This window comes from Myotis nattereri, assembly GCF_964212035.1.
Source record: "Myotis nattereri genome assembly, chromosome: 7".
In the NCBI taxonomy this organism is placed as follows: domain Eukaryota; kingdom Metazoa; phylum Chordata; class Mammalia; order Chiroptera; family Vespertilionidae; genus Myotis; species Myotis nattereri.
In genome coordinates, this window is record NC_138082.1 from 6212175 (window position 1) to 6233621 (window position 21447).

Genomic DNA, 21447 nt, shown 5'->3' on the forward strand with positions numbered 1-21447 from the left:
TTCATTGCTACTTCATAACTGTAATTTTGCTACTGTTATGAATCGTCATGTAAATATCTGATCTGCAGGATGTATTTTCATTGTTACAAATTGAACATAATGAAAGCATAGTGATTAATCACAAAAACAATATGTAATTATATATGTGTTTTCCGATGGTCTTAGGCGACCCCTGTGAAAGGGTCGTTCGACCCCCAAAGGGGTCGCGACCCACAGGTTGGCGACCCACAGGTTGAAAACCGCTGCTTTAGAGAAATCTGGGTTCAGGGAGGTCAGGTGAGATAGCGATGGAGCTAGAAATCCTGCCCCCACTGTGGCATCATTTTCTCAGATTTAATTTCATCAGGTCAACAAGAGGAAGGACGGAGGAAAGAGCACTCCTAAGTTAAATAGCACCTGGTTGTCCTTATTAAAGCCCACGTTTGTCTGCGAGGCATGTGCTCCCCATGGGCATCTACCTACCAGTGATCAAACCCAGCCAAGGACCAGAAACGTGTGAAACGAGTCACTTTTAACGCCGCTGTCACATCGTTCTTGCAAAAACATAACTGTCGCCCAGATCCCAAACTGCCCCTGATTTCCACACGCCTGAGGGTGTGCCAAAACTTAAGAACTCTGACCAGAGGCAGCAAGCAGAGACATGGTTTTGTACGGGGCAACTTTCTTTGCTTCTATGTTTTGTTTCAGAATGAGGACATGTTTCACCCTAGAACTCCCCCAAGGAGTCTGCCCAAATCCTGTGGACTCTCACCCAATTTAAACCCTTGGCCTTAAGCAATTAAAGAGTCTCTTCAAAATTGAAGACAACTAAAGTGCAGTACAAGCATAATTACTACCTTGTTCAAACATGTAATGCGAAAAATCCAGGACAACATATGCATGAAGAGAGGTCAAATGGGGGTCAATCAGCGGGTCATGGAGAGTTGGAATGGGACCCTGTCAGGGACTTCTGGTGAGCGCAAGGGGCGGGGGATGGGGGGTGGGGGGAGGGCGTGGTGGTGAGTAGGGAGGGAGCTTGGCGTTCGTCCTGTGCAGAGATGCCTGACTTTCATTCATTCATCAAACTTGTTTTGAGAACCTTCTATGTGACAGGCACTGGGGTAGGAAAGGAGGTAATTAGAAAAAAAACCCACCACCAACAAAAAATAAAAATAATAACAGAATTCTTAACATATTGCGGACAGATCACAAGAATTCTCGTGTTTTCTGTTCTAAAGCTTGTGGCCAATCACGAGAATTCTTTAAAAAGATATTAGCTTGTAAGAACATGTAATAAATAACTTCAAAATGCAAAGGGTATTTAATTTTAAAGCGTGCCTTTACCATTTACATAAAACGCTTTTTGTACTCCTTCAATAGAAACTTATCTGGCCGCTGGGTAAAGCTAGCAATGAAACAACTGGTCCGCAATGTGTTAGGAAGGGGACATCTGTCTGGGAAGACAGAACACACTAACGAGTATACCATGACGTGATGGAGACAGACGACATGAAACAATAACGATGGGGGATGCAGGAAAGGGCTGGCCACTCACACCTGGAGAGCGGAGAGCAGCTCACCCCTGGGTGCCTTCCGCCATGTGTCCGAGAGCCCACCCCCCACAGCGCCTCTTCCTCCCTGCACTGGAACTGACCCCACTCACTGGCGAGAGGCAGGGTCCAAGCACCGGCTCCGGAGCTGGGCTGCCTGGGTTCAGATTCCATTCCATCTGGTACTCTTTGTGGGGCCTGGGTCAATCCCTTCCACCATGCTGCGCCTCCTCTATAAACGTTTCCTCGTCTATGACATGGGGATAGAGCTTGGCCAGAGTGGCTCAGTCGGTTGAGCACTGTCCCATGCACCACAAGGTTGCTGGTTGGCTACCTGGTCAGGGCACATGCCCAGATTCTGGGTTTGATTCCCAGTAGGGGGCGTACAGGAGGCAGCTGATGGATGTTTCTCATCCATGTTTCTATCTCTCCCTCTCCCTTCCTCTCTCTCTAAAATTAATTAAAAAAAAATAAAACAAGCATTTAAAATGTGGGTAAACAGAGCAGCGATCTACAAGACTGCTGTGAGCATGAAAGGATCGAATCTCAGTGCTCACAACATCACGGGTTCAGCACTGCCTCTCACAGAACGCACATCACAGTGGCGGGCACACAGTAGGCATTCAGAACGACTACATGAAAACGTGAAAGGAAAATGCTGCACTTGGGAAGAGAAGAGGGAGCCAGATTTCAGCAGCCCCACGAGCTGGGGGCGAGAGTTCCTCTCAAGAATCCTTTCATGTAGCTGAGGATGTGGACACCCTATTCCATGTGAAGTCCAGAAGCCACTCAGCATGGTAGGAAAGTAACTGTAATTGGATAGCTTTTGACATTACAGTAAATGGAAAGAAGTTCACTCCCTTTCAATGTTCTGGAAGCAAAGCAATTCCTTAATAAAAGGGGGGCTAGCATTTCAGGGCTGGGAGCAAACCCACTCACTGCCTGGGGGTGGGAGCTGTGACCTGGCAGCACAGCTGGGCACTGACATTGCACGAGCCTCCCCCAAGGGTCCCTTTAAGTCCCTTTAACTGGAAGTTAGTCACCTGTACAAGAAGGGGGGGAGGGGGGTGGAGTGACAGGAAGGCACACCTGCTCTAGCGAAGGCGTCCAGCTTAGGCCAAATCCTGTTCCAGTCCTAACGCAGGAAGCGGAGAGATGAGGCTGAAGTAACAGGCGTTCGGGCCTGGCTGATAATCTGTTTTGCCCACAGGGCAGGGGTCCTGGTCTGTCTGCCATGCCAAAGGGCAGCCAATGGCCAATCCACCAGTGGACTGTGCGGTCAGCTGTCTACCAGCCCCAGCCCACATTCAGGGCTCGTTGCAATGCCTACGACTTTCGGTTGAACCTGCCTCCACACCCCCTCACCCCCACCCCCCACCTTGAGTCCACAGCCCTCAGGGAACAGGATGAATCGTGGTTTCTCACATGCCGAGATCACATTTACTGCTGTCTAACCATCGAAACTTTTATAAAAGCTATGAGACAGAACTTGTCCTTAACCCTCAATCGTAATTCATCGGCAACAGCACCCTAAATGCAACTGAAACCGTCCTCGAGGTCCAGGGGCTGTGACTATGGCGCTGTCCCCTGAGGGCATCAGGCAGGCTAGGACGGGCAGAAGGGCCCTCCTCCCCCATGTGCAAAGCTCCCGCGCCCCTTCATTGAGGGTGCAACTGACTGAGCAAGTTAAGTCTCTACACAGAGCCAGCTGTGGGCAGCATTATCGCCCCTGGGGGGTCCCGGGCCAGTGGTTCTCTGACGCCAGGCAAACGTCCTGGCCGAGATGAGAAGAGAAATGAATGCTGGTTGCCGGGGCTCTTGTACACCAGGCACAACACCATCAGTGCTTTTCTGAGTCCTCACTGGGACCAGCTAGGCCAGGGGTGGGGAACCTTTCTCTGCCGAGAGCATTTGGATATTTATAGCATCACTCAAGGGCCAGGCAAAATTATCAACTTCAAAATTAGCCTGTTCTCTGTGGTCAAACGTTTCATTAATGCACCCCTAATGCCTTGGCAGGGCCAGGCCAAATGATTTCGCAGGCCTTATGCGGCCCATAGGATGGACGGTCCCCATCCCTGTTTTAAATCATAGCATGACTAGGCGCCTGGCATGCTATTTCCTTATTATTTGTTTATTTCCCGCCTCTTCCCAGGAGCACGCAGTTGTAGGAAGCAGCTGGCTTGTCTGCCTTGCTTAGGGGCTCGATAAATGTTTACTGAATGAATGAGCCAAGCACAGTTACTTCAGATACCAGGTCACTTTAATCCTCCGCACCCACAAGTGAGATAAAGTCCTTCTACAGACAAGGATGCTAAAGGCGGTTACTGCATGGAGAACATGGTGCCTCCGACCAGCAGCCCGGGTGAGGGCACCGCTCAACCCTGCCCATCCCTGTGACACTGGGCAGGTCACCAACCAATCGCTGAGGCTCCATACCTGGACCTGGCAGTAATGATAGCAGTACTGTCTATGGAGTTGCTGACAGAAGCTCAAACATATAAAAAGCTTAGAATGGCCCTAACCGTTTTTGGCTCAGTGGATAGAGCGTTGGCTTGCGGACTCAAGGGTCCCAGGTTCGATTCCGGTCAAGGGCATGTACCTTGGTTGCGGGCACATCCCCAGTGGGGAGTGTGCAGGAGGCAGCTGATCAATGTTTCTCTCTCATCGATGTTTCTAACTCTCTATCCCTCTCCCTTCCTCTCTGTAAAAAAAAAATCAATTAAAAAAAATATATATAAAAAAGCTTAGAATGTTTATGGCTTGCAGCGGCGCTAAACAAGAATCAGATAAATAGCATCTCAGCTGAGGAACCCCTTACAAAAATGACAAAGTTCCTCATTCCGATTTCGTGCTCATGTGACGAGCTCCTGGTTACAACCTGGCTTCCCGGTTCACCGTCTACAAAGGAAGTAACCACACAGGTAGCTCCCCCCGGCCTGTGTGACCAGCTACACGAATCCACCTGTGTTCCTGTTTGATGTGCTAACAAAATCCGGGATCTAGGCCCAAACCCGGACAGCGTCACAAAGGCACACCTTGTGTGGTTGCTCAGCAACCTCCTAGCCACCGTCTCCAAGCACTACCACTGTTATCCAACTCTCCATCACACGAGCTATTTATCTGGGAGAAGGAAGTGTCATCACCGAAGACACCTCTTCTCTGATCAGCAGAAGATGGTGAGAGGTTACAGGGGGAAGCGTATCCAGGCAAACACGACTGTCTCACCAGCAAAAGCCCCTACGCCGTCCTCCGCACACACTGCTTCCGAGGTGTGTGGTGACCGTTTTAGAGACAGCCTGCTGGTCCAGGTTTCGCTCGAACCCAGGAGATGGCCTGTGTCACCTCACAAAGGGCCCCCCGCCGACGCGAAGGGCAGGGCCGTGTGCCCGGGTTGCTTGCATGTTACCTTGCCCTGATGGTCGTGTTTCATTTCCCAGCCCCTGGGCAGCTCCAGCTGTTTGTTGGCGAACATGTTGAGAAATCCCACAAGGTCCCGGTTGTGCTGGTAGCGTTCAAAGTGGTGGGTGTCCCGCCGGACTTTGGTGATCATGTGCTTCAAACACGTGTTGTTTGTAAACATGCGGTAGGCACTCTGGAGAAAGGATGGAGAACCAAGGTTAACCCCTGGGGCAGGCAGGAGCCACATACACACATGGGTGTGTCTACTCCTCTGGTGGGCAGACAGGCTCCCACCGAGCTCTAGACCCGCACACACAGAACAACATGTTTTGATCAAAATCATACAGAAAGGCCGTCTTTCCCGATGAGGTCTAGGTGTCTAGTGAGTACGAAGGCCATGGAGTCTCATTCTGTACGGACTGTCAGGTCCAATGTTTTTACCTAACGTCGGTTTTAGGCATAAAAAACAATAGTCAAAATCACACCAGGCTGAAGACAAATATACCACCTTCCAGTGAGCCCCTGAAGAGCCAGCTTTCCTCCAGCATCGGGACAGATCACTCGCGTGAGTGCCCACGAAGCAGCTGGCACACACTTAGAAGTCAGGTGGGGAAAGTGCTCAGCCATGTGCTTGAGTATGAGAAGCACATGCAGTGGGGCTGAGCTGCTCTCACAGTTGAGCTGTGTCCATCTGAGACCACAGGGGAGTGAGGCATAAGCTCAGGGAATGGAATGGAAGACGGCACTATCTGGACTTTATACCTCTTACATATATATATTCTTTCCATTTTTCCTGTATATGTGTATACACACACACACACACACACACACACACACACACGGCCCAATTTATATTATTGAAAATGCACATGTAATAAAATTCGACTACACCACCACACAAAAAAGTGTTTTGTCAAAAACGCCACAGTCTTCATCTCTATGCTACCTAAGGAATATCCTGAAAATGGACCCTAAGCCATGGGTGGTCCACATAGAAGTCAGCCAACAAACATTCACGGCACAATACCATGTGCCAAGGAGTGAACAGGAATAACTTGAAACTGACCTGGCCAGGAATGCTCTGTCCTGGAATTAAACTCTATTCTCAGGTCTGTTCAAAGGGCTTTCAATCCCTCTTCCCTGGATCTGGAGACCTACAGGTTTTACTTTCTGGGTTATGTTAATTTCCATGCAAGACAGACTAAGGCAAACCCCACAGAAACCAGAATCCCTAGACATCATTTCATTCTGCCGCTGCCATGCCCAGTACTGTGGTAGTGACTGAGGATAAAAATAAGTGAGTATGAGGACCGTCCACATTGCTCCTAAGTGTCCAGGGTCCCTTGAGACATGGCATGTCCAGGTTAACACATTCATTGCCAATCTTGAGTCCCTCTTGAGCTTTCTTTCCTTTGGCACAGTGACTGACAATGTTTGTAAAGGGACCCAGCCTGGGCCCCTGGGGTCTCTGCTCTGAGTGGCTACAGAGATCATAGAACCCTGACAATCCAATTTGCAATGTGAAACACAGCTTTGTTAGTTTGTCAATGAGATGTGCTATTGCCATTACTGACATGTAACCGACACTATCCTATATAATAAAAGCCTAATATGCAAATCGACCGAATGGCAGAACGACCGGTTGCTATGATGTGCACTGACCACCAGGGGGCAGATGCTCAATGCAGGAACTGCCCCCAGCCCACAGGTCCCAGGCCAGCCAAGGTGGGTACCAGTGGAGGCCCCCCGATTGCTCTGCCAGTCACTCCACAGATCGGCCCTCATCGCCGGCCAGGCCTAGGGACCCTACCCATGCACAAATTTTGTGCACCAGCTTCTAGTATAAAACTATTATGTGGTTATTCTGATTGATTCACTCACTATATACTTTTTATTTTGCATTAAAATATTTTCTCCCTTTCAAGAGGAAAGGAAGGAAAGAGGGAAGGAAGGAAGAACACATTGAACCATTCTCAAATACTAGCGTAGTCTAGTTCCCTAATACGCCTGAGTATACAGTATTTTGAGGTCACATTTCAACTTGCCTAACCGAAAGCAGGCTCTGACAGCTGTGAGAAACTGAGGTGCCCAGCACAGAGTCTGCCAAGCTGGCATGCCTGCACAGGGCTGTGGGCAATTAGAGGGCATGAGAGAAAAGAAGGCGATAGCATGAAAGCAGAGACGGAGGCTAATAAAAGCAGTCGAAGGCTGTGAGAGGCGAACGTTAGCTAATTAATAGCTTAGCCCATGGCTGACCCTGCTTTGGCGCTGAACGAACACTCGGCAAGGCATCTGTTTGCTGCACTTGGCTCTGAGCGGCGTTCTATTTCCACAGAAGCCCCTGCAAGCTCAGAGGCCCGAGACCACACCGGCCTGTCTGGTGGCAACAGCAATGAGCTCCCAGGTCACAGTCCCCAGTACGTCTCTTCGGGGACAAATGATGGTGGGATAACTCCATCCAATAAATCGTTACATTAGCCATTGTTATAAATCGGCACATCCCTTGATCCCCTCATTTCTCTCTCTCCACATTAAAGCAACTCAATAGGCCACATCCTGACCTTTATCTGGAGCATCAGGACTGCTCCTCACTCGCTACAGGGGAGAAGCAGAACTTCATTAGGACAAGCAGTGGCCGTAATGAGGTGAGGAGCCCACCCCAGCCTCCGGCTGGAAGCGAGTCCCTGGGGTTGGACAGCTCTCCGCACCTGAGTCTCAGGCTGCTCTTCTAATTAATTACGGCCTTTCATCTTCCTCCTCTCCACTCAATGAGACATGTAATAGAGTGCCAAGCTCAACTGATCTTTGCAAAAAGCATCGACCAAAGCAAATTAAGTGTAAGGAAGATTTCTCTCTTTAGGAACTGGCAAGCAACCTCGAGCACCAGTGGTTTTCCCAGGCTGTGCAACATGCAGTGACTATTAGGGCCCATGCAGAACACTTGGCCAAACAGAAACACCCCTCCAGACGCTACCCTTTGATGAAGAAACTACAGATAGGTTTATTCATATACTAGAGGCCCAGTGCACAAAATCCGTGCACAGTGGGGCAGGGAGGGGGTCCCTCAGCCCAACCGGCACCCTCTCCAATCCGGGAGCCCTCAGGGAATGTCCTACTGACGGCTTAGGCCCGCTCCCCATGGTTCTCTGCTGTCTAGGGGGTCCGCTTGGCTGCTCCCAGGTTGCCACAGCGACAGCCAAGCAGGCCCTGCTCTTGCAACCACCCCCCGGGACTGGAGGACTCCAGTGGACTGGGCACTGCCATATTTATGTTGGAGTGACAGTTAATTGGCATACTGCTCTTTTATTAGATAGGATAAGTCTATTCTATTTTTTAATATCTTTTACATGTTATTCAATATATATACTATTTGTGTATATGTGCATATATTTATGTACATATGTGTGTATATATATATATATATATGAATCAAAAACATATTAATGCACTCAGTTAATATTGTCCTATAGTGAAGATTCTAGTCACAGTCCTGTCACTCATGACAGAGACAAAGGAAGTCATTTAATCTCTGCCTCAATTGGCCCAGCTGTAGGATGAGATGATAACTGTCCTGCTCTCTTCATAAGTCTGTAGGATTCAAATCCAGTGGGACAAGGATCTAAAAGATCTATAAAGAGGTAAAAATAACTCTAAAAATACAAAGCATACGTAAGTAAATGAATATGTGTGAGACTATACCTACCATATCTGTAACAGATGAATGATAGTAGTGAAGTTGTTTTCTACTCAGAGAACTTGGATGATCTTGATCTTCCTATGAACTGAAGAAGGGTCTCATCCCTTTTCATGAATTATGTGCTAAGCCCTGACCTAAAGACCTCGAGGACACAGAGATGAGCACGGCCTGATGACTCAAAAGGATGGAGAAGGAGAACCGCAGGGGCAGGAGGGAGGAAGGGGCTCGCCGAGGCAGAAAGCAGAGTTTGGGAAACAGAGGCCACAGGGGGTGAAGGCACTGAACCCCACCGACAGGATGGGCAGAACTAAGGACAGGGGTCCGGAGAGCCAGGAACACGGAGCGGGGGGACCGGGGCGACAGCGCGACAGCGACAAGGAAAAGAGACCTCTGTCCTCTCTCGTCTCGTGGTCCTCACTGGTGAGGCCCCCTCTCTGTGCGGGGGTGGTTCTCTGCTGTGCTGTGTCCGGGTCTCACGGAAAAAGGTGCTTCACTGTGAAGGGATGTGATTTCCCACCTGAAACGCAGGAGGTTAGGGTAGGGCAACGGGCCCTGCTTCACAGCACAGTCTCGGGGCAACGCCCAGGCTGAGCTCCCTGGAAGCTGCTGGATGTAAGGCGAGTCGGCAGTCGGTTGTTAATAGCAGGCAGAGCCCCTCTGAATCTCTAAATGGCACAGGTTTTGCTTTCCTTTGATGTGATTTAAAACATACTTTTTGGTTAGTCCTTCTCTGTCCCAAAACGCCCTTTCCCAGCCTCCTGACTGGTGATGTCTTCCCGGCAAGAAAGGAACGCCCGATGGCTGAGTGACCGGTCAGTCAGCTCAGTGGTCACCTGGATGTCTCAGTGCAGCTGTGTTAGAGTCACACTCCTTAGAGCGGAATGCGTGTCGTCTGCTTCAGTATCTGAGGTGTTAGAAGTGAAAGATACTGAGAGAAACGGAGGGGAGTGCTACTGCCATTGGGCAGCGGAAAAAGACACGGACATGTAAACATCCAGTTTGTGTCAATCAACTGATTCCTTTTGTGGCAGGTTTTGCTGTTGCTGTTTTACGGTGACTGTATGTCCTGTATCACCTGGCCCGGTCTGTGCTGTTTAATAACACAGGTAAGCACGTTACTGCTAAACAAAATCTATCTTTCATATTTCAAAAGTCCTTCATCGGGAATAGTTTTTCCAAATTCACACTTGAAAAATATCATCATTGCATCTATAGCAAATACCTCTCACCTGTGGGAGCAGATGTGAGCATCCGTACACCTTAAAGAAGTTCATTATAAACAAAATCAAGTAACATTGCTAGGATATGGAAACAGCCCTGCCTTACAGTCTGTCTTTATTTCTATCTTACACGTTTTGTCTATATTTTTAATAAAAGGGATTTTACATTGTTCTCATCCAGCTAAGGAGTAAAATGGAGGGAAATTTTAACTTCTTGACCAAAGTTATTAACTTATCTCAATTCATCTATTTTGCAATAGTAGCAATACCTGACTTGCAAAAATATATTTATATATTTTAGAACAATGTTTTTCTTCATTAACTCTTTGAGTGCCAACCAATATCCTAAGAAATATGCTAAAATTGCCAAGGCATTTTTGCTGATTTTACAGCAGTTTAGGAAAAAAATTATGAATCGCAAGTAAATGAAGTTACGTATCCAAAAACTTAAGGAAACCTTTACTACACTGACATATTTAGCAATATCATCATCACTAACAAAAGCAGACTTAGAACTGGACGCCATTTCAAAGCTTTGATAGCGCTCCCGGCACTTTTGGCAAAAGACAGGAGGAGCACAATTGCACTCCCTGGCACTCTAGGGGTTAAGCACTAAAAAGTTTATGCGGTGGAATTAATGTATTTCTAGAGCTTATTAAAAGCCAGAGTAATAATTATTTGGCATGTATGTTGGCAACATTATTCAGTTGCATATAATTGATATATTTATGTGTGAGAATTATTAGACACACACAGGCATAAAAGACATGACACTAATAATTAAATCTTGAGTTATTAGGAGAAATGGTTTATTGGGACAATTTGGAAGAAATCTGATCACAACCAACAGAGGGCAGTAGAATATGTCTTAAAGCAACCATAATGCAAAACAGAAAAAAACACACCAATATTTTGTTTTCCAGTTTTTCTTTTAGAGTTATAACAACCATATATCTACTTAATTATGTTCTTCTCAATAAAGATGATTAAGTAAAATACTGCTATATGAAATCTATGTTTTTATGACTAGCTTAACACATAAACTGATAACTTCAAATCATAAAAAAGAGAACTAGGAAAGCTTTTAAATTAATACACTCCTTTAGTATGCTGAACATTTTCAATAATATAAACAGGAAATTTATTGGAGCAATTGTAGATCATAAACAACTCAGGCAAAAAAAAAAGGCTAGATAATAAATCTTAAAATAAGGAAACCAAATAAAAGTTTGTTTTGTAACATTTTCCATTAACCTAAGAAAAAAAAAGAATTGCCAGCAAGTAATGCCTTTTACCAAAAATTGGCTGACTTATCCCCATAAATTCATATCTTGAGACCATGAGCAAGAAACATCCAGCTACTATAATTCCTACGATGCATAAATCAGGGAAATACCCAGCAGGGTTTCAATCTGGCAGATGTGCTGAGATGCACAACATCGATCATTTTACAGCCAGGAACGAATGCAGTTCAGGCAGGAAAAGCAAACACAATTCAAATGCTTTAGGAAGAATTGTTTAAAATCAAGATGGGCTTCCCAGCAAAAGAAGTTTTAAAACCATGCCCACAAAAAGAGTACGGAAAACCAAAGCTAACATGCAAGCCAAATAAACAAGAAACCTGTAGCCTGCTGCGACTGCTCACCCGTTAAAGTAAGTTAGTTGTCAGCAGTCCTGTGAATTATGGTGTGCCGAAGGCAGTGACGCCGTTAAATGCAACATCTCTTTATACGTGGAAATCCCAAATTATGGGTCAGAGGCCAGTTACATCAGCATCACTGAAGGGGTCTTAAAAAAAGGGGGCTCTTGGGACTTACACTACACCTATTAAACCAGAATCTCTAGCGTCTGGAGACCAAGAATATGCATGTATTTATAAAAGTCCACTGAGTTTAAAAACTGCAGCCTGATGGTCCTCAATAGCATAAACCCTGGAGTCACTATCTCTGAAACGTCACCCTCCACGACACCACTGAGCGGCGGTAGGACCTCGGGGATAGTATTCAGCCTCTCTGTGCCTCGGTTTCCTCATCTGGAAACAAGGACTTTTCATCTAACTCAAAACTTGGGAGGAATGGGTCAAATCATACAGAGTGCTTAGCATGGTGCTTGGAACACACCTGGTGCTCGGCAAACATTGGCTATCGTCATTCCTACTTTGCCACACACACACACACATATACACATGTACACACACAGACACACACACACACACACACACACACACACACGGGGAAGATGTCCTACGGCCCGCTTTTTCCAGCACATCCTTCCCGATGCGGTACTCACGGGGTTCGAGTGTAGCACGGTGAAGAACTCGGGGCTGATGAGGAACTTCACGGGGGGAGACTGTAACAGCAACGTGAGCCTGGATCTGGAGGTAGAGTGCGGCAGGACGTTCTCCCGGCGGAAGTCTACGAGAGGCAGACCAGACGGGCGTTCAGGGAGAGCGGTCCACGCAGCAGAAACATACCCACGCGCGTCCACCTGGGGACGCCTTCATCACTCACATCACTGCTCTATTGCTTTATCGCCCAACACTTCCATCTCTGATGTACATTCACACAGAAAACCTGATGGCTCGTGATCAGACTAAAGTGAAAGTGAGGGCATTTCTGACCAGCTCACACCGGAATGCGTCCGATGGTGTTTTAAGTGACCAGGCTCGATCTTTGCCCACCAGCCCACAGATCCAGAGATTAAAGTAATTTATTTCCTATGTGGGTTTGTGATTCTTTTCTCAGTACTGACACAAAGTCCAGGATTAAGGAGGAAGAGGTCCCTGGCGAATTCTGCTTTTGGACCTGGATTACCAGATCGTATCGAAGATCCAAAGTTCTCTACGAGAAAAGCCTCACTTTTTGGCAATCCTTCCTTCATCTGTGTTCTGCTTCTGTGCTATGCCAGCACCCCCCCACACTCCCCGCTCGTACCTGCGCTGGCTTGGTGGAAGTCGGCCTCCTCCCCGGCCCCATCGATGGCGGTGGTGTTTTCCTCGGGCCTCTCGTTCGTCATGGTTCTGCGGATGCTCTGATACCTAAAAGCAGGAGCTTTGTCATATCACAGCAGCCCTGAGATCTGGGGCTCAACCCCTTCCCCGAGCCCCAAGTTTCCGCTGTCATCCCTGCCTCAGCCCCTTCCTCCCAAACCTCCATTCCCTGACAGGCTAGGCCATCTCTCACTTAAATAAATCACGTCGCATTGGATGTCTTCTGTCCATTGCTTGTGGACATTTTCCTAACAAATTTTTTAAAAATTGTGGCCATCACAGCCATCTTTCCACTTCGAATTCCTCCTGAGGTCCCTCAATAAAGAACATAGGTGAGCCCTGATGTAGCTCCGTAGGTGAGCAGTGACCTATGAACCAGGAGGTCACGGTTTGATTCAGGACAGGCACATGTCTGGGTAGCGGGCTCAGTCCCCAGTGTGGGGTGTTCAGGAGGCAGCCATGAAGGATTCTCTCTCAACAGTGATGTTTCTCTCTCTCTCTCCCTCTCTAAAATCAATAAGAGTAGTTTTTAATAAAGAACACAGGTGCACACTGATATAAGTGGTTACTGGATTTTATCCAAAGAACTTTTAGCCCAGAAATTGATCTATGATGGGAATTATCTCTCTCATTATGCAATTTTCTACAGTATGTAACATTATGGTATGAAAGTGTGTACATCAAATACAAAATGCTGTATATACTTAATTTCAATTATTGATATGTAGTTAAATCACTTAAAAGACATCAGTAAAGTGTCCTAGAAGAGAAAAAACAATTGTGGTCCTTAACCAAAGAAAACTAAATCCCTCTATTGTTCAAGAAGAAACAACTTTTTGCTCTGTAGCAATCAGTACCTGAAAAGGGACAGATTAAAAAGCTCCCACTGATAATAAGGATGTATCACGCATGAGTGGGGGTTCTAGATATTTAAAAGCGTATTTGGCTTACTAAAAAGCAATGCCTTGGGCTGACGAACAGGGTCAGCATCATACATTTCCTTTCCAGTTTCCAAACCAGCCGTGTGTACGTGTGTGTGCGCATGCATGTGTGTGTGTGTGTGCATGTGGTGTAGGTGGTGGTGGTGTGTGGGGGGGGTATTATTATTTTTTTAACCAAGAGACATTCAATGAAACCTATGAATCAAAAGACGTAGCACCTACACCTTAATGACAGGACACGCGGAGATGACAGCGAGACACCCGCGTTTCCTACCTCGCACCAGGTAACCATGAGCCCAACCCCAGCACAGACCCGGGGCAGCGCGTGCTGCCCTCACCTGCGGTTCAGCTGCTCCATCTGCTGGATGGAGTTGGACCTCTGCAGCACCTGCGGGGCCGGGGGCGCCGTGGGCCGCTGCCACGTCGTGGTCCTGTTCACGTGGTCCACGTAGAAGATCCTGCCGTGGCTGTCGATGCGCGCCTCCCAGTCTAGACAGCAGCAACGCACCCAGAGGGGTTAGGAGGAGCCTAGCTGCCCACGTGGTCCATTCACTCAGCACCCGCTTCGTGACCTCCCCGCATAATCTGCCACCTCCCCTCCGTCCGCACCTGAATCTATTGTGCCCAGTTAGTGACCAGATCCTCTGTGCACAATGTCAGCCCTTTAAAGACTCTCTGAATGTACAGATCTGCCCACGACACTCATCCTTCAGAGATGAGCACCAGTATTTTAAAAATACAAGCCATTGGTATCCTAATGCTTGAGATATTTCCATCAAAATTGGTATTGCTGTTTGCTTTCCCCAAAGCAAGATTTTTTTTCCTGTTTTTCCCCCAACTTACATAAAAATCTCATAGCTGGCCCTAGCCGGTTTGGCTCAGTGGATAGAACGTCGGCCTGTGCTCTGAAGGGTACCAGGTTTGATTCCAGTCAAGGGCACGTGCCCAGCTTGCAGGCTCCATCCCCAGTAGGGGGCGGGCAGGAGGCAGACCATCAGTGATTCTCCCTCATCATTGATGTTTCTATCTCTCTCTCCCTCTCCCTTCCTCTATGAAATCAATTTTTAAAAAATTTAAAAAAAATCTCACCGCTGGAAACTTCCATGCGCATATTTACGTTCAATTTTAGTAAATAGTCTTCAGAAGGAAAGAATGCAACCCAGTCAGCACACAGCATCGCTGGCTCCGCCCTTCCATCCGCACGTTTCCAAAGATGAACACATGGTCAGAGCGAGGGTAACTACCTGCCTCCCACCCCCAATCAGCGCGATGTTTTAAAAGACTGTTTAACCGTGTGCGTAAGCGGTCTCACTGATTTAGTGTGTGCGTCTTTGTAAACAAACATATAAGTGCATGTTCCGTGCACACAGCTGGCAGACAGGTCCTCGGAGCCACACGCCCCGGCTCCATGACCCTGTCCAAGGCTCTTCCCCCAGTAAAATACCCAGAGCATGAGCTCATGTCTTCAAAAGGCAAAACTTTAGAATCGGTGGCAGTCGGGAAGAGTAATTTTCAGGGGAAAACAGCCGAGGTCTGCTCCTTAACCAGGCAAGTCCTCGCACATTTCTACTTCTATCCTCATGATATTTCCGCATTAATAAGCCCCTTTCTCCTAAGCAGCTTGATTATTTCAAAACACTCCTGTGATTGTGTAGCTTATCCACAGACACCACAGGCCTCGCCCTGGGGACCGGGCAGAAGCACGTCTGCCCCGACCACCATGGCAGTGCTCTGGAGGCGAACAGGCACGTATTCCCCCAGTCTGAGGGCTGGCAAGGCTGCATGCGCCACCCCAGCCGGCACCAGACAATCAGGGAGGGCTGCCTGGGGGGGGGGGGGGGAGTGGGAGAGGGGGATATGAGGGGGGGAGGAGCAAAAGGTCTTTTTTTCATTGATCTCAACACATTAGGATGTCTGACATGTGGCAAAGGAAGGGAAAACTGGGCTGAGGAAAAGCACCACACAGACAACACAAACCCCTCGGAGCCACGCAGCCCCCAGGTAACAGACGCACAAGGAGCCAGCCCGCAGGGTCTGAGTTCTTCGGGCCCAGCCGCACCCCTTCAACAGGACACTTCCAACCTGCCGCCCGCTGACAAGGAGCAACCACAGGATCGCGCTTCCAGGGCCCACTCTCCAAACCCTCAGGGCCACTCCGTGGTTTTGCTCTGCTCCTTGCATACGTTCCCATCCCAATGTTTCTGAGAACCGAGTATTCCCATCTCGGCCCTCTCTCCGTGGAGCTGCCCTACCCCAGGCATCTGCTCTACGGTATCAAACCCAACCGACCGTCCACGGACACAAACGGCCGCCCCTCCCCGGGAACGTGTGCGGCTTCCAGTGAAAAACAAACAGGATAGGTCACCTGGGGATGACAACAGAGCGAAAGCAACGAGCAGGAAGCAGAAGAGAGACGCCGCCAGGCTCCCCAGATAAGGTGATGACTACAATTTGCCTAAATTTTCTGGCAGCTAAAGCCGAAAAGAAAGCACATTGCCATTTTCTGACCCCCCCGCAAAAAAAAAGCAAAAAAACTTGTCTTCAAAGATGGAACTTTTTCCTTGAACAAACTAAATAAGAATTTTCCCCAAGAAATATTGGTCTGAAGTACAAAAGTCAGTGGATCAGATCTATGGTTCTGGCGCCTAGAGAGCAGGTCCCTGCCCTTTCGGTGGGTGACAGGAAGGGGGGAAAAGGCCTGGGAGGTGCCAGTGGTGGGGGCTGGTGGCGCAGGTGCACTCGGTTTGGGGGTGCAGCAGGCTGAGGTCCTCTCTGCCTCATGTGTTTGAATAAAAAGTTGTAAAGGATCTCAAATAGCTGTATATTTTGTGCCTTGATCTTTAATTTTGACAAAAGTCGCTTTTTAGATGAAAAGTATCCATTCTTTCCTCAAAACTCACTTTTAAACCCTAGAAAACAAGAGTTTCCTTAGCCTTAAACGTAGTAGAAACTGTAAGATTAAACAGAAGATCTGAAGGATGAGACAAAGCGGTGTGGGGACAGAGGTGAGCAGGGATCAGGTACGCTCAGGCCTCAATCTATTAACTTATCCAGTATCACATCACCACCCCCCTCCATTTTTGCAAGTTGAACTCAAGGAAACAACTCTTACGACTTTTCCTCCCAATTCATCGGTCACTCATTAAATCGGATACACTACTGCACTGCCTTTTTACTTCTGAATAGATCCACTTATTCAAATGAACTACCAATGGCTCCTATTTTTAAAATCCTGAAATGTATTTAGGAAATGAAAAGAGCAGCGTGTGCACAAATGCACTGACAGATCACAAAGAGCGGTCGTCATTTCAGCAGGAAAGCACCTGTCTTTATAAAATACAATCGAGAGGCCGAAATCATGGTCCAGCAAAAATCACAGCAACTGGATGCGGCCGGGGGCCCGCCCTCTATCCACGCAGGGGTGCGGTGCGAGGCGGTGCCCCCTCCAGGCCCCATGACTCTGTTTACCTGCTACGCACACACACACGCATCTACACGAAGCTCCTCGGAATTCGCCCCTGATGTTCCCAATTCACTCTCCTCCCATGAGATCTAAGTATCTCCCGGGAATACTTTTCTTTCCTGCCTCTGAGCTTTTCTCCAAGAGTTGACAATAAGGGAGTTCTTTCTCCCCCTTCCCCCCCCCCCCTTGCTTATGATGACACAAGGATTAATCTCTTGGTTGATTTTTAAAAACTGCTTAAAATACATGTTTCCTGGGAGTAGCCGCCCTCAGCTATCCAGGTGTATGCACAAGGGATGTGCACAGCAAAATTTCAAATGGTCGGGCCAGTATTTGGACAAACTGGACATAGCCCCACCCTGCTTTTCTGCCGGCGCTCCCCGAACCTCACCACTCACATGCTGGCCTTTAAGGCATACTCCCCTGACCGCCCCCCCAGGTCCCATCACTTTTAAAGTTCAGAAGGCCAAAGGCGTCCGCCTCTTGCCAGGATCACATATAAGATGGGTGAGACGGGGGGACTAAGAAGGGAAAGCAATACGGTAGAAAAATGTCTTTTCCAACAATATGATCCCAAAAGCAGTGGCTCCTGAGTGTCACTTTTGTTCATCAGAACGCTTGGCTCTCGCGGGGAAATACTGCTTTCAGGAACCCCAGGGGCGTGCAGTGTTCAGATCATGCCCGGGGACGCCTGGCCGTGGGCATCGCTGGACCTGTGGCTGCAGGTGCAGAGCTAGCTCCCAGCACCCCAGCCCTCAGCCTTCCCGGGATACGCGCTTCCTGAACATGGAAGAAGCGAAATATCTTTCATGTCGCCAGACAACGGTCATGCTCCAAATAAATGGTTAATGTCTGAAATGACGAACACCTCTCTGTATAAGAAAACCCAGGCGCCTGGACTTAGTGATTTAAAACGCTGCCCGTGGATAAACAGCCGTCTACCACACAGACGCTTTTCCTAAGAGACTGAACCTAAGAGAGGCTGCTCTCTCCATAGGCCTGGGCACCCATCTTTCAGGTCCCCAGGGTCCTGTCACCCCTGCCCCCCTTGGTCAGGGGGAGCCCTTTAGCCAACAGTCCTCACTTGGTGGGAGAGCCTCGTCCACCCGCTGGTACCGGCTGACATCCTGGCGCACGGAAGGCAGTGAGCGCAGTGGCTGGTGGTCGTTGGCCTGAGAACCTAGGGTTAAAGGTACAAGTTATCCAGGTACTGCTCCATCTCAGTGCCAACAACCTTAAACAACAAAACAAAACTAGCACACAGACTAGAAACACAGTAGTATGATATTGTAGTAAAAACCTAACATCCATCGTGGGGCTGGTCTCCTTTATCTCTCCAGTCTCATTGCCCATAGGAAGACCCAGAAGTAAAACAGGAGGTGAATGCTGAGTCAGAAAGGGTTCCTGAGAGATGCCCATCTGTACCCGTCCCTCCCCTCCCCTCCCCAGCCCCTCCCCACCCCACCCTTATCCTGGTCATGCACTAATGCTTTAGGGTCACCAGGGTCACCTTCCACACATATGGCCACAAGGTAATGAAGGAAACAAAACAACAGAAGGAGGAGGAAGAAAAGGAAGGCACACTTTAACTGGGAAAATAAATTACAGCCCGGACGGTGTGGCTCCGTGGCTGAGTGTCGGCCCATGAACCAAGAGGTCACAGTTTGATTCCCTGTCAGGGCACATGCCCAGGTTGTGGGCTTGATCCCCGGTAGGGGGCGTGCAGGAGGCAGCCCATGGATGATTGTTTCTCTTCCTTCTTTCTCCTTCTCCCTTCCTCTCTCTCTCTCTCAAATCAACAAAAATATATTTAAAAAAATGAATTTCAGAATAAGAAAACCCTTCCCAGTTCTGAGTCTGTGCTATGTAGGTCAATGAAATTATCCTTTGATTTGTTGGTGCATCTATAATGGAACATTTTTTAAGGAATCATCCTATTGAGCCACATTCGTTGACACACAATACAATTTTTATGTGTGCATTTGCACCCCCAAGACACTCAGAGACACGGCAAAAACATTACACCTGATGCCAAGCCCACACTCCTTTCTCCTTTGAAAGTCTCACGCGAGCAGGTGAACCTTCAGGTCCCTGAAAACCCCTGCGGTCACACTGACCTCGAAGCTGCCGGCCTGCGTGGTTTTGTATCTACAAACTCCGGTCCTACCAGAAATGCATTAGGACGCTTGGTTTTGCTCTTATGCTGCCCAGACAAGGGCCTCGTTGCTGAGCATGTGTGTGCCCGTGCAGTTCACACCTACGCACCTGCCCTCGGGCATCTAGGCCCTCCAGGCCTGTCCTGTGTGGACGGGGCGCCCCAGCACCCCCCCCCATGGGCCATCCTCCTGGGGAGAGCAGGTCCCCATAACGTATTCCTGATGTGGAGCCTCAAGATCCATCATCGAAGTCTCAAGACTTCTTTGGCAGGCCTCTTATCTCAGCATAAAAGGTCCATTGAAAAATAACAACGCTAACCACTGAGCCCCGGGGTGAAGCATTCAGGCCACAGTCAGCCTGCAGCATAACTTGCATTCAGGGACAAAACCATCAGACGCCTCTTTGGGCAGGCTGCTTGAGCCAAGCGCCACGCTGTCCCCCACCTCCTACCTCCAGTGGCGCCCTCCTCCTGGGCAGCGGCCCCTTCACCAGCTGCCTGGGCATCGCTGCCGGCATCGCCCTCTTCCTGGGGCTGGCTCTCCACAGTGGCCGCCGCTCTCTCGAGGCTGCCCCTCCGCTGCCAGACCTCCCCGCCCTCGTCCTGGTCGGGGAAGGTGGCCGCCTCTGCCCCGGGCCCCTCCTCCTCGGCGCTGGGCATGTGCACCGCGGGCAGGGACCCAGGGGCGCACGTGGCCTCCTGCGCCCCCCGGGCGGGGCCGCCGCTGGGGGGCTCCCCCGCACAGGCCCTGTCCTCCTCCTCCTCCTGGGAAGAGAAGGCCGGGGTCTCCGGGAACCGGGCACTCTCGAGAGAGGAGCACCGCGTCTCCACCGAGGACAGCTGCGTGGTGACGCTCTCGTTGCAGGAGCTGTCCGCGCCGTCCAGGTCGCTCTCGCCCTCGGGCCTGGTGCTGGCCTCGCTCACGCTCTCGGTCCGGGCGGGGTCGCTGGGTTCCGTCTCGGAGGACACCTGGGAGGGCTCCGAGCCCTGGTCAAGGGACTCGGTCTCACTGGTGGCCCTCCGGCTCCCTCCCGACGTGTCCGGGGTGCCCGTGTCTGCCCCACTCGTGGGCGGGTCCACCTCTTGGGAGCCACAGGGCTCAGTGCCATCCTGGTCCTGGTCCTGGTCCTGGTCCTGGTCCTGGTCCTGGTCGGCGCCGGCCGGAGACTCTGGACACTCTTTGCTGTCCCCTGGGGCGGGGCCTGCTGGGGAGGAGCCCTCGGCCAGCTCCTCGGGGAGACCCTCCGGCTTCCCCTCCAAGGAAGCGGCATCGTGCGTGGGGGCCTCCTCGGTCTCCAGCGGGGCGTCCTCCTGCTTCGTCTGAGAGGACAGGCTCCCGTCGTCAGTCCTCGCTGGCCCGCCGAACATGATCAGGCCCCCCTCCTCCTCCAGGGACGACGGGGAGCCCAGGCCGGGCTGCAGCTCGTGGTCCTCCTCGTCGGAGTCGATGTGGAGCATGGCGCTGAGCCTTGTGTCGGTGGGGAAGCTGCTCCTCAGCTTCGGAGAGGCCCCCCTGGGCCGCTCGGCGCAGGGCGCGGGGCCCGGCCTGGCGGGGCCGTGGTGTTCCACGGCATCCAGGTAATCGTTGAGTGAGTCCTGGCGACCGCGAGGCGGCGAGTTCCTTGAGGAGATGGAGGTCAGATCCTCCCCGTCCATGTCCAGGGTGGAGCTAGTCCTGCAGGAGTGCTTGGGAGTCCCCTCGGCGCTCTCCTCGGACACGGGCCCGTTGGAGCAGGCCGGGCCGTCGGGGTGGGCCCCGGCCATCTCCTCCTCGTCCGAAGGGCTGCCCAGGTCTCCGTTCACAGAGCTGACCCCGAGCATCGTGCCCACGGCTTCCGGGGAGGCATCTGAAAGAGAAAGCAGCGTTCATCAAAACCAAGCCCTCTCGCAAATTAACTTTTCATGTCCTATCCCTTCGTCAACCATCAGTTCATGGATGCAGTCCTCCCCCTGAGCCCTCTTCCCAGCATCGCCGACTCGCTAAGACTCACGCCTCACCGGGAACGGCCTGTTGCCGGTCACTCTGACGTATGAGTGCACACGTTCACCAC

The 21447-nt window shown here is 49.9% G+C and overlaps 1 protein-coding gene across 1 annotated transcript in view; it reads right to left on the reverse strand.

The window, feature by feature from the left end:
- HECW2 (HECT, C2 and WW domain containing E3 ubiquitin protein ligase 2) overlaps positions 1–21447 on the reverse strand; it is a gene marked incomplete at its 5' end in the record, with an annotated part of 171337 nt that overhangs the window by 82755 nt on the left and 67135 nt on the right. The window contains 6 exons of the mRNA XM_081095984.1: positions 4939–5124; positions 12138–12262; positions 12782–12885; positions 14117–14267; positions 18326–18421; positions 19849–21243. Of these exons, the coding sequence (XP_080952110.1) occupies positions 4939–5124; positions 12138–12262; positions 12782–12885; positions 14117–14267; positions 18326–18421; positions 19849–21243 (2057 nt within the window). The remainder of the gene's footprint in view (positions 1–4938; positions 5125–12137; positions 12263–12781; positions 12886–14116; positions 14268–18325; positions 18422–19848; positions 21244–21447) is intronic.